Source organism: Chiloscyllium plagiosum, unplaced genomic scaffold (genome assembly GCF_037043375.1).
Source record: "Chiloscyllium plagiosum isolate Xiang-an unplaced genomic scaffold, Cpla_swu_hap1 HiC_scaffold_14, whole genome shotgun sequence".
In the NCBI taxonomy this organism is placed as follows: Eukaryota; Metazoa; Chordata; class Chondrichthyes; order Orectolobiformes; family Hemiscylliidae; genus Chiloscyllium; species Chiloscyllium plagiosum.
The window spans coordinates 77869259-77882651 of NW_028270152.1; the positions used below are offsets into that span (position 1 = coordinate 77869259).

Genomic DNA, 13393 nt, shown 5'->3' on the forward strand with positions numbered 1-13393 from the left:
ATTGCGCACCTGTATACGAACTCCGGTGCCAGTGTGATGCCAGGTTTTGGCAGAATGTCCTGTTCTTCAGGAAGGGCTTATGCCCGAAACGTCGATTCTCCTGCTCCTTGGATGCTGCCTGACCTGCTGCGCTTTCCCAGCAACACATTTTCAGCTCTGACCTCCAGCATCCGCAGACCTCACTCTCTCCTGGCCAGCTCAGGTTTGTGAACCTGAAGGAGGCCATGTTTGAACGTTAGTTGCGATGCTATGATTAAAGGACACTCACTGAACATTCTAGAGTGTTCCACAAATTGCCCTGACAATAACGGTGAGATTGGTCAGTTAGAGTGATAGTGTGGCTCACCGATGTTTCCTGGAGGCAGCGGGTTCGGCTGGGTTCGTCGATCGGCCGAAATAGGAGAAAGCAAGGACTTGCAGGTGCTGGAGAGCAGAGCCGAGAAAAGCGCAGCCAGGTCAGGCAGCATCCGAGGGGCAGGCGAATCGAGGTCTCTGGCAGAAGCCCTCATCAGCCCTTATGCCCGAAAGGTCGAGTCGCTTGCTCCTCGGATGCTGCCTGAGCTGCTGTGCTTTTCCGGCACCCCCACTCTCGTGAGGATGAAATATCCCGGTCGTGAATAATGGAGAATTGTTATCTCTGCTTCAGTCAGTTTTAAACAGCACAGTTTCCTGAGTTGTGTTGCTGTGTTTCTCTGTAGGGGCGTCGGCTGCATATTTTATGAGATGGGAACAGGCCGTCCGTGTTTCTCAGGATCTACAGTCGAGGACCAGTTACATTTGATATTCAGGATTCTGGGTGAGAAGATCCTGGCACTGCTTCTCACTGATTCTCTCCATGTTGCCAAATCCCTCCGCCAATGGGGATAACTGTACGCCATTTGCTTTGATTCACAGGAACTCCAACTGAGGAGACATGGTCAGGAATCTCGACTCACGAACAGTTCAGCGCTTATCATTTCCCGAGATACAAGGCAGAACCTCTTATCAACCATGCCCCCAGGTCAGATATGGTGCCTCCTCCACTGGCTTGTGGTTTGTTTGCCTTTTTGGAATGAGTTTGAGGGTCAGGTTAAGGACACTGCACTGCAAAGGCTCAGTGGGTTCGCACCGCTGCCTCACAGCACCAGGGTCCCAGGTTCGATTCCAACCTCGGGCGACTGTCTGTGTGGAGTTTGCACATTCTCCCCGTGTCCGCGTGGGTTTCCTCTGGGTGGTCTGGTTTCCTCCCACAGTCTAAAGATGTGCAGGTTAGGTGAATTGGCCATGTTAAATTGCCCATAGTGTTCAAGGATGTGTAGGTTAGGTGTATTGGCCATGCTGGAGGAGAAAGTGAGGTCTGCAGATGCTGGAGATCAAAGTTGAAACTTTATTGCTGGAACAGCACAGCAGGTCAGGCAGCATCCAGGGAACAGGAGATTCGACGTTTCGGGCACAGGCCCTTCTTCAGGAATCCTGAAGAAGGGCCTGTGCCCGAAACGTCGAATCTCCTGTTCCCTGGATGCTGCCTGACCTGCTGTGCTGTTCCAGCAATAAAGTTTCATTATTGGCCATGCTAAATTGCCCATAGTGTTCAAGGATGTGTAGGTTAGGTGTATTGGCCATGCTAAATTGCCCATAGTGTTCAAGGATGTGTAGGTTAGGTGTATTAATCAGGGGTAAATGTAGGGTAGGGGAATGGGTATAGGTGGGTTACTCTTGGGAGGGTCGGTGTGGACTTGTTGGGCCGAAGGGCCTGTTGCCCCACTGTAGGGAATCTAATTCTACATCACAAAAGCTACCCTGTGTCCTTCCATCAGCCCGCTGATGTATCTGGAGCCTGAATGGCATCACAGATTGCTCGCGTGTACTGCTCTGAACATAAGGAGGGGCTTATCACCCAGAACACTAAAACGGCTGTCTATTCCTCATATCTGTGTGGACCATTATACAACAGAGTCACAGAGTCAAACCCGACCAGATATCCCAACCCAATCTCGCCCCACCTGTCAGCACCCGGCCCATATCCCTCTCACCCCTTCCTATTCATCTACCCATCCAAATGCCTCTTAAATGTTGCAACTGTACCAGCCTCCACCACTTCCTCTGGCAGCTTATTCCATACACGTACCACTTGCAACAAGATACACTTGACAATAAATAAACCAAACCAAATTAAAATTAAATCATTAGGTACATTGCGTCACAGAAATTTGAGGGTGCATACATGAGGATCAGTGGTCGGCACAGCATCGTGGGCTGAAGGGCCTGTTCTGTGCTGTACTGTTCTACGTTCTATGTACATTCTCCATGTCTTTATCCTGTCTAGTCCTGTGTCGGAAGTTTCAGGTTTCTGCAAGATTCCCCACTCAGTCTTCTCAACTCCATTGAATATCGTCCTGACTGATCCAGCCTCTCTTTATTCATCAGTCCTGTCATCCCAGGAATCAGCCTGGGAAACCTTTGTTACATTCCCACCATTGCCAGAACATCCTTCCTCAGATAAGGAAGCCAAAACTACACACAAGACTACAGGTGCGGTCTCTCCTGTACAATTGCAGCAAAATATCCCTGCTCCTGTACTCAAATTTCCTCGCTGTTTGTTGTTAGTATGTGGTCGCTGAGTTCTGTATCTGGTTGAAACCAGGTGGTTCAGTATGGAAGGTGAAAGGAGGAGTTAGAATAAACAAGGAAGCATGGATAAGGCACAGAGCTCGATGAAAGCTCAATCTCATCAATGGAAGGCCCATTGGGCAGTGGGAGACTTTCTAACCTGCCAGCCTTGCCATGAACTACCCACCCTCTCTGCCCCCCCCTCCTCGAGCCATGACTCCGAACAATGCCCACTTCCTCCCAGAGACTGGAAGACAGGGGTCAATAGGCTGCTTTCCAGAAGCTGGGAAATGACCTGACTCGCAGCTCCTGACCGGAAGATGGAAGACTGGCCCCTTGGAGACAAGGACACCTGCTGACACAAAAGGAATCTTTCCCTCCGATCCCCATCTGCCAGACAAGGGGCGATCCTTTCCTGAGTTTTTCTGAGCGCACTTCACAATTTCAAAATGGGTTGCGTGCACAATAGTGTTCTCGTGTCGTGAAAGTGTGACACAAACGAGGATTCTGTTTGCTTGGAGATCAGTGGCCAGTTTATTTACAACTTGAGTAATCAACAGACATTCCTGAAGAAGGGCTCATGCCCGAAACGCCGATTCTCCTGTTCCCTGGATGCTGCCTGACTTGCTGCGCTTTTCCAGCAACACATTTTCAGCTCTGATCTCCAGCATCTGCAGTCCTCACTTTCTAATCAACAGACACGGCTTGGACCTTGAAGGCTACAGTGCAGAGAGAACCCGTACTCAAATGCTATCCGAGTGTCTAGTCCATAGGCAGAACGAGCTCTGAAATGGACTTCTGTCCAAACTACGCTGTCACTTACACCGCCCAAGATCCTTGTCTTCATGCCTATTTTGTACTGGAACTGGTTAGCAAGTTTAAGCAGCACCTTGGAATGGCCGCTCATATATTGAATTTAAATTCACTGTTCCTTTGAATCGGCCGCAGAGATGATTTTCTCGATGAGCTACCGGGCACGCTGCAAATATCGCAGTCTTGCCTTTTGTTACCTCGAGGATGCGGGGTCACCAGTTTGCTCGTTGCAGTCCTTGACTCCTGTCAGGTAAAAACAAGGACTGCAGATGCTGGAAATGCAGAGTCGAGATTCGAGTGGTGCTGGAAAAGCACAGCAGGTCAGGCGCACGTCCGAGCAGCAGGAAAATCAGGAATAGAGCCTCTTGACTGCTGCCGTTTGCTACCCAGCAGCATTGGGGTCCCCCCTGACCTTTTCTAAAATAAAAGGGGTCACATTAGTTCAGGTGCAGGGGGAAACATCAAAGTCAATGTCTGGAGGTGCTGGTGGGCCTGGCTTGAAGATGAGTCAGCGGGAAGGGTTCCGTATATCAGAGAGTGCTGGCAGACGCTGTTTGTTCTGGTGTCAGGCAGGACATGGATGTGTGAAGGACGTTGTTTCATCCTTAACTCAACCGTGGGCTGAAGTTTCCTCACTTGGTAAAGCCCTGTCAAAGTGTGCAGCAAGATCATCACCCCTTAGCGTTCCTTCGGCCAGGCAACGATAGCGGGAGGTTAATGTTCGATCACAGCAGCGGGACGACGAACAGGGGTGTAACAAAGCCAGGCGCTGACTGTCCTTGAGCAGCCTTCCTATACAGGGTGCTCAGGAATGTCAGAGTGCCCGCGCACACACTCTCAGTCGTTTTACTACACAGCTCAGAATCAGGGTGACGTTTTTACTGGGTCCTTAATTGCAGAAATACTACAGCACAGGGTGTTACCGCTCCGCAAGTATTCACAGAGACCTCTTCTGCCTCCAGTCCAGAACATGAGAGCTTGAGTAGGCCATTCACCCCATCGTCGAGCCTACCTGACCATTCCAGATCATCTCCCCAGTGTCCTTTCCTTGCACTATTTCAGTCCTTGGATGCAGTCGGTCGGGGTGGGACGCGAGAGAGGGGCTTGATGGGATGGGGAGGGATAAGGAGGTGAGGCAAAGGGATGTTTAGTGTGAACATGGCGGCTTCCCCTGTCTGTTCCCCCTTGCGTTTGTTGGCGTCACAAACGCCAGAGGCAACCTCTGTGTCGCTTGCCATGAAATGATCGCTTGATCATTCCCACCGAAACAAGTCCTTTTGTCCTAATCAGGGAATGGGAGTTGTGCTCCTTACTGAGGTTTCCCCAAGTTTCCTGAACCCTGGTTTCCCCCCTGCGTTTTGGGAGGTTGGGCTCCATTTGTAATCAGTTTCTACCAAGTCATTCTCTCTCTGATTTCCACCCAGGTTGGACACGGATGGCATTGACTTACTTTCCAAACTACTTCAGGTAACCGTACTAAATATACCACAACACAAACCTATCGAGACCACATGGGATCATATCAGCGCTGAGCCAACCACAGAGACATGGGGGACAGGAAGATCAATGTCAAAGCTGCAGCTTTTTTAAAAAAAAAAAAATTCCCTGAGGGGACACGGTGGCTAGGCCAACATTTATTGCCTGTCCCTAATTACCCCTTCACAGGGTTGTCATGCAGTTGGGGGATTCGCTCAGTCTTGAGGAAGATTGCAACAAAGCAGAAGATGTGGCTGTGAAAAGGAGGAGCCACACTTCGTCAGGCTCCTCGGACAGCGCCTTCCAAACCCACGACCACTTCCATCTTGAAGGATAAGGGCAGCAGCTACATGGGAACACCACCCCCAGCATATTGCCCTTCAAGCCACTCGCCATTCTGAGTTGGTAATATATTAGTGCCGCTGGGTCAGGAATGGCAGTGGTTCAAGAAGGCAGCGCACTGTGTTCAAGTCACAACAGAGGTCAGGAAAGCCAAGGTCGAAGGGCTAGAGTTCAGGGGAGGCGATATAACTCCAAAGCAAAACATTCCATTTTCGAGCAAACGTTGGCTTAGCACACTCCTGGGAGCTAGCGAGCGAGCTGATGAAGTTTGAACATGGATACAGGGACCGTGGGGAAAAGCGCATGGAAGGATTGGGAAGATGGCAATCAGCGTCCGGACAGTTCTCCCCTTGTGGAAAAGATGACCTGGCTGGGAATCATCTCTTCCGATAAGGGAAGACCGAAGGAGCAGCCAGCAGACTCCCTTGAACATGATATTATCGCTCATGGGAGAGGTTTGGTGCCCTCTGACCTCCTCCTCCTCCTCCTCCTCTTTGTTAACTCTCTCCCTCATTTCGAAGACCATTTCTAACTGCTCCTCCCCTGCCTCCCCCAGTGCTACCTCACCCCTGGGCGTGTTTCTTTCTCCCTGAGGTGGGAGGTGACCAAGACATTGTGTGATAAGAGTACTGTCACATCAGACCGCACTCTCGCCAATCAGGAACTGAGGCTCTGACCTCAGCTTGGACCTCACTGAGTTTCCAGTACAGGAATTTCCCCCCTTGCCCACTCTGGGTGAGCGCTGGCTCCTGGTAAGGGCCCATTGGCCAGCGCGCCCCTCGACCCTGCTCTGTGTGGCCTTTGCCACACAGTTCGCGCAGTGTTCCATGGGGGAAGCCAGCGTGCGTGAAGGTTCTGAATGGCGGAAGCGCTGACCTCACTTCCTGCCGCGCCCCTCTGTCACAATGTGAAGGGACCGCAACGAACATGTATCACGTGTAGAGTCATGGTCAGGAGAATTTACCGGAAGGAATCTGTCAGCACTCCATAATCTTCTCAAATCATGCGGGTGTTGTGGGGGAGGGGGGGAACAAGCTGTCTCTCCTGTGCATGAATATCTTTGGGAGCGGGGACTGCCAGGAAAGCGCCAAATTTGTACCACCCATTGCCAATCTTCACATGGTCGGTCACCCTGGCATGCTTGTGGCACTGAGTGCTGTGCGACCTTGAGCTCTCAGCACTCCCAGGGCCAATGGCAGTGAAGCCAGACACAGGCCTAGTCTTTGCAAGTGAAGCAGCCCCTGGGGAGTGGGGGGTTAACAGAGGCCCTCTTCCCCACAGTTCGAAGGCAAGCGCAGGATCACAGCGCAGCAAGCTGTCCGGCATCACTACTTCCAAAGTTTTGGACCGGCAATCTTGGAGCTGGATGACAGTGAGTACAATTCTGATCCCTCCTCTGGGCACTTCACACCCACAAACACAGACTTCATTCGGTGATATGAGAAGGGGAATTTCAACAGTAGTGATCAGGCGGTGGTGAGCACGGTGACAGTCACGGTAGTGATCGGGGGGGTGTGAGCACGGTGACAGTCACGGTAGTGATCGGGGGGGTGTGAGCACGGTGACAGTCACGGTAGTGATCGGGGGTGTGAGCACGGTGACAGTCACGGTAGTGATCAGGGGTGTGAGAGTACGGTGAGAGTCACGGTAGTGATCGGGGGGGGTGTGAGCACGGTGACAGTCACGGTAGTGATCAGCGGGTGTGAGAGCACGGTGACAGTCACGGTAGTGATCGGGGCGGTGTGAGCACGGTGACAGTCACGGTAGTGATCAGGGGGGTGTGAGCACGGTGACAGTCACGGTAGTGATCAGGGGGTGTGAGCACGGTGACAGTCACGGTAGTGATCGGGGGGGGTGAGCACGGTGACAGTCACGGTAGTGATCGGGGGGGGTGAGCACGGTGACAGTCACGGTAGTGATCGGGGGGTGTGAGCACGGTGACAGTCACGGTAGTGATCGGGGGGGTGTGAGCACGGTGACAGTCACGGTAGTGATCGGGGGTGTGAGAGCACGGTGACAGTCACGGTAGTGATCAGGGGGGTGTGAGCACGGTGACAGTCACGGTAGTGATCGGGGGGGGTGAGCACGGTGACAGTCACGGTAGTGATCGGGGGGGGTGAGCACGGTGACAGTCACGGTAGTGATCGGGGGGTGTGAGCACGGTGACAGTCACGGTAGTGATCGGGGGGGTGTGAGCACGGTGACAGTCACGGTAGTGATCGGGGGTGTGAGAGCACGGTGACAGTCACGGTAGTGATCAGGGGGGTGTGAGCACGGTGACAGTCACGGTAGTGATCGGGGGGGTGTGAGCACGGTGACAGTCACGGTAGTGATCGGGGGGGTGTGAGCACGGTGACAGTCACGGTAGTGATCGGGGGGGTGTGAGCACGGTGACAGTCACGGTAGTGATCAGGCGGTGTGAGCACGGTGACAGTCACGGTAGTGATCAGGGGGTGTGAGCACGGTGACAGTCACGGTAGTGATCAGGGGTGTGAGAGTACGGTGAGAGTCAAGGTAGTGATCGGGGGGTGTGAGCACGGTGACAGTCACGGTAGTGATCGGGGGGGTGTGAGCACGGTGACAGTCACGGTAGTGATCAGGGGTGTGAGAGTACGGTGAGAGTCAAGGTAGTGATCGGGGGGTGTGAGCACGGTGACAGTCACGGTAGTGATCAGGGGGTGTGAGCACGGTGACAGTCACGGTAGTGATCGGGGGAGTGAGCACGGTGACAGTCACGGTAGTGATCAGGGGTGTGAGAGTACGGTGAGAGTCAAGGTAGTGATCGGGGGGTGTGAGCACGGTGACAGTCACGGTAGTGATCAGGGGGTGTGAGCACGGTGACAGTCACGGTAGTGATCGGGGGAGTGAGCACGGTGACAGTCACGGTAGTGATCAGGGGGTGTGAGCACGGTGACAGTCACGGTAGTGATCGGGGGGTGTGAGCACGGTGACAGTCACGGTAGTGATCGGGGGGGTGTGAGCACGGTGACAGTCACGGTAGTGATCAGGGGGTGTGAGCACGGTGACAGTCACGGTAGTGATCGGGGGGTGTGAGCACGGTGACAGTCACGGTAGTGATCGGGGGGTGTGAGCACGGTGACAGTCACGGTAGTGATCGGGGGGTGTGAGCACGGTGACAGTCACGGTAGTGATCGGGGGGGTGTGAGCACAGTGACAGTCACGGTAGTGATCGGGGGGTGTGAGCACGGTGACAGTCACGGTAGTGATCGGGGGGGTGTGAGCACGGTGACAGTCACGGTAGTGATCAGGGGGTGTGAGCACGGTGACAGTCACGGTAGTGATCGGGGGGTGTGAGCACGGTGACAGTCACGGTAGTGATCAGGGGGTGTGAGCACGGTGACAGTCACGGTAGTGATCGGGGGGTGTGAGCACGGTGACAGTCACGGTCGTGATCGGGGGGGTGTGAGCACGGTGACAGTCACGGTAGTGATCGGGGGGTGTGAGCACGGTGACAGTCACGGTAGTGATCAGGGGGGTGTGAGCACGGTGACAGTCACGGTAGTGATCAGGGGGTGTGAGCACGGTGACAGTCACGGTAGTGATCGGGGGGTGTGAGCACGGTGACAGTCACGGTAGTGATCGGGGGGGTGTGAGCACGGTGACAGTCACGGTAGTGATCAGGGGGGTGTGAGCACGGTGACAGTCACGGTAGTGATCAGGGGGTGTGAGCACGGTGACAGTCACGGTAGTGATCGGGGGGTGTGAGCACGGTGACAGTCACGGTAGTGATCGGGGGGGTGTGAGCACGGTGACAGTCACGGTAGTGATCAGGGGGTGTGAGCACGGTGACAGTCACGGTAGTGATCGGGGGGTGTGAGCACGGTGACAGTCACGGTAGTGATCGGGGGGTGTGAGCACGGTGACAGTCACGGTAGTGATCGGGGGGTGTGAGCACGGCGACAGTCACGGTAGTGATCAGAGGGTGTGAGCACGGTGACAGTCACGGTAGTGATCAGGGGGTGTGAGCACGGTGACAGTCACGGTAGTGATCGGGGGGTGTGAGCACGGTGACAGTCACGGTCGTGATCGGGGGGGTGTGAGCACGGTGACAGTCACGGTAGTGATCGGGTGTGAGCACGGTGACAGTCACGGTAGTGATCGGGGGGGTGTGAGCACGGTGACAGTCACGGTAGTGATCAGGGGGTGTGAGCACGGTGACAGTCACGGTAGTGATCGGGGGGTGTGAGCACGGTGACAGTCACGGTAGTGATCGGGGGGTGTGAGCACGGTGACAGTCACGGTAGTGATCAGAGGGTGTGAGCACGGTGACAGTCACGGTAGTGATCAGGGGGTGTGAGCACGGTGACAGTCACGGTAGTGATCGGGGGGTGTGAGCACGGTGACAGTCACAGTAGTGATCAGGGGGTGTGAGCACGGTGACAGTCACAGTAGTGATCAGGGGGTGTGAGCACGGTGACAGTCACGGTAGTGATCGGGGAGTGTGAGCATGGTGACAGTCACGGTAGTGATCAGGGGGTGTGAGCACGGTGACAGTCACGGTAGTGATCGGGGAGTGTGAGCACGGTGACAGTCACGGTAGTGATCAGGGGGTGTGAGCACGGTGACAGTCACGGTAGTGATCAGGGGGTGTGAGCACGGTGACAGTCACGGTAGTGATCGGGGAGTGTGAGCACGGTGACAGTCACGGTAGTGATCGCGGGGTGTGAGCACGGTGACAGTCACGGTAGTGATCAGGGGGTGTGAGCACGGTGACAGTCACGGTAGTGATCGGGGGGTGTGAGCACGGTGACAGTCACGGTAGTGATCGGGGGGTGTGAGCACGGTGACAGTCACGGTAGTGATCAGGGGGGTGTGAGCACGGTGACAGTCACGGTAGTGATCAGGGGGTGTGAGCACGGTGACAGTCACGGTAGTGATCAGGGGGTGTGAGCACGGTGACAGTCACGGTAGTGATCGGGGGGTGTGAGCACGGTGACAGTCACGGTAGTGATCGGGGGGGTGTGAGCACGGTGACAGTCACGGTAGTGATCGGGGGGTGTGAGCACGGTGACAGTCACGGTAGTGATCAGGGGGTGTGAGCACGGTGACAGTCACGGTAGTGATCAGGGGGTGTGAGCACGGTGACAGTCACGGTAGTGATCGGGGGGTGTGAGCACGGTGACAGTCACGGTAGTGATCGGGGGGTGTGAGCACGGTGACAGTCACGGTAGTGATCGGGGGGGTGAGCATGGTGACAGTCACGGTAGTGATCGGGGGGTGTGAGCACGGTGACAGTCACGGTAGTGATCGGGGGGTGTGAGCACGGTGACAGTCACGGTAGTGATCGCGGGGTGTGAGCACGGTGACATTCACGGTAGTGATCAGGGGGGTGTGAGCACGGTGACAGTCACGGTAGTGATCGGGGGGGTGAGCACGGTGACAGTCACGGTAGTGATCGGGGGGGTGTGAGCACGGTGACAGTCACGGTAGTGATCGGGGGGTGTGAGCACGGTGACAGTCACGGTAGTGATCGGGGGGGTGTGAGCACGGTGACAGTCACGGTAGTGATCGGGGGGTGTGAGCACGGTGACAGTCACGGTAGTGATCAGGGGGTGTGAGCACGGTGACAGTCACGGTAGTGATCGGGGGGTGTGAGCACGGTGACAGTCACGGTAGTGATCGGGGGGGTGTGAGCACGGTGACAGTCACGGTCGTGATCGGGGGGTGTGAGCACGGTGACAGTCACGGTCGTGATCGGGGGGTGTGAGCACGGTGACAGTCACGGTCGTGATCGGGGGGGTGTGAGCACGGTGACAGTCACGGTCGTGATCGGGGGGTGTGAGCACGGTGACAGTCACGGTAGTGATCGGGGGGTGTGAGCACGGTGACAGTCACGGTCGTGATCGGGGGGGTGTGAGCACGGTGACAGTCACGGTAGTGATCGGGGGGTGTGAGCACGGTGACAGTCACGGTAGTGATCGGGGGGTGTGAGCACGGTGACAGTCACGGTAGTGATCAGGGGGTGTGAGCACGGTGACAGTCACGGTAGTGATCGGGGGGTGTGAGCACGGTGACAGTCACGGTAGTGATCGGGGGGTGTGAGCACGGTGACAGTCACGGTAGTGATCGGGGGGGTGTGAGCACGGTGACAGTCACGGTAGTGATCGGGGGGTGTGAGCACGGTGACAGTCACGGTAGTGATCGGGGGGTGTGAGCACGGTGACAGTCACGGTCGTGATCGGGGGGTGTGAGCACGGTGACAGTCACGGTCGTGATCGGGGGGTGTGAGCACGGTGACAGTCACGGTAGTGATCAGGGGGTGTGAGCACGGTGACAGTCACGGTAGTGATCGGGGGGTGTGAGCACGGTGACAGTCACGGTAGTGATCAGGGGGTGTGAGCACGGTGACAGTCACGGTAGTGATCGGGGGGTGTGAGCACGGTGACAGTCACGGTAGTGATCGGGGGGTGTGAGCACGGTGACAGTCACGGTAGTGATCGGGGGGTGTGAGCACGGTGACAGTCACGGTAGTGATCAGGGGGTGTGAGCACGGTGACAGTCACGGTAGTGATCAGGGGGTGTGAGCACGGTGACAGTCACGGTAGTGATCGGGGGGTGTGAGCACGGTGACAGTCACGGTAGTGATCGGGGGGGTGTGAGCACGGTGACAGTCACGGTAGTGATCGGGGGGTGTGAGCACGGTGACAGTCACGGTAGTGATCGGGGGGTGTGAGCACGGTGACAGTCACGGTAGTGATCGGGGGGTGTGAGCACGGTGACAGTCACGGTAGTGATCAGGGGGTGTGAGCACGGTGACAGTCACGGTAGTGATCAGGGGGTGTGAGCACGGTGACAGTCACGGTAGTGATCAGGGGGTGTGAGCACGGTGACAGTCACGGTAGTGATCGGGGGGTGTGAGCACGGTGACAGTCACGGTCGTGATCGGGGGGTGTGAGCACGGTGACAGTCACGGTAGTGATCAGGGGGTGTGAGCACGGTGACAGTCACGGTAGTGATCAGGGGGTGTGAGCACGGTGACAGTCACGGTCGTGATCGGGGGGTGTGAGCACGGTGACAGTCACGGTAGTGATCGGGGGGGTGTGAGCACGGTGACAGTCACGGTAGTGATCGGGTGTGAGCACGGTGACAGTCACGGTAGTGATCGGGTGTGAGCACGGTGACAGTCACGGTAGTGATCGGGGGGTGTGAGCACGGTGACAGTCACGGTAGTGATCGGGTGTGAGCACGGTGACAGTCACGGTAGTGATCGGGGGGGTGTGAGCACGGTGACAGTCACGGTAGTGATCGGGGGGGTGTGAGCACGGTGACAGTCACGCTCGTGATCGGGGGGTGTGAGCACGGTGACAGTCACGGTAGTGATCGGGGGGGTGAGCACGGTGACAGTCACGGTAGTGATCGGGGGGTGTGAGCACGGTGACAGTCACGGTAGTGATCGGGGGGTGTGAGCACGGTGACAGTCACGGTAGTGATCGGGGGGTGTGAGCACGGTGACAGTCACGGTAGTGATCAGGGGGGTGTGAGCACGGTGACAGTCACGGTAGTGATCGGGGGGGGTGAGCATGGTGACAGTCACGGTAGTGATCGGGGGGTGTGAGCACGGTGACAGTCACGGTAGTGATCGGGGGGTGTGAGCACGGTGACAGTCACGGTAGTGATCGGGGGGTGTGAGCACGGTGACAGTCACGGTAGTGATCAGGGGGTGTGAGCACGGTGACAGTCACGGTAGTGATCAGGCGGTGTGAGCACGGTGACAGTCACGGTAGTGATCGGGGGGTGTGAGCACGGTGACAGTCACGGTCGTGATCGGGGGGTGTGAGCACGGTGACAGTCACGGTCGTGATCGGGGGGTGTGAGCACGGTGACAGTCACGGTAGTGATCAGGGGGTGTGAGCACGGTGACAGTCACGGTAGTGATCGGGGGTGTGAGCACGGTGACAGTCACGGTAGTGATCGGGGGGGTGTGAGCACAGTGACAGTCACGGTAGTGATCAGGCGGTGTGAGCACGGTGACAGTCACGGTAGTGATCGGGGGGGTGTGAGCACGGTGACAGTCACGGTAGTGATCGGGGGGGTGTGAGCACGGTGACAGTCACGGTCGTGATCGGGGGGTGTGAGCACGGTGACAGTCACGGTAGTGATCAGGGGGGTGTGAGCACGGTGACAGTCACGGTAGTGATCGGGTGTGAGCACG

The 13393-nt window shown here is 56.3% G+C and overlaps 1 protein-coding gene across 1 annotated transcript in view; it reads left to right on the forward strand.

Moving 5' to 3' along the window:
- The window catches only part of LOC122546986 (cyclin-dependent kinase 17-like), a 571330-nt gene that overhangs the window by 533725 nt on the left and 24212 nt on the right, over window positions 1-13393 (forward strand). Inside the window, exons 11-14 of the mRNA XM_087994552.1 lie at window positions 699-796; window positions 895-1000; window positions 4827-4869; window positions 6502-6592. Of these exons, the coding sequence (XP_087850678.1) occupies window positions 699-796; window positions 895-1000; window positions 4827-4869; window positions 6502-6592 (338 nt within the window). The remainder of the gene's footprint in view (window positions 1-698; window positions 797-894; window positions 1001-4826; window positions 4870-6501; window positions 6593-13393) is intronic.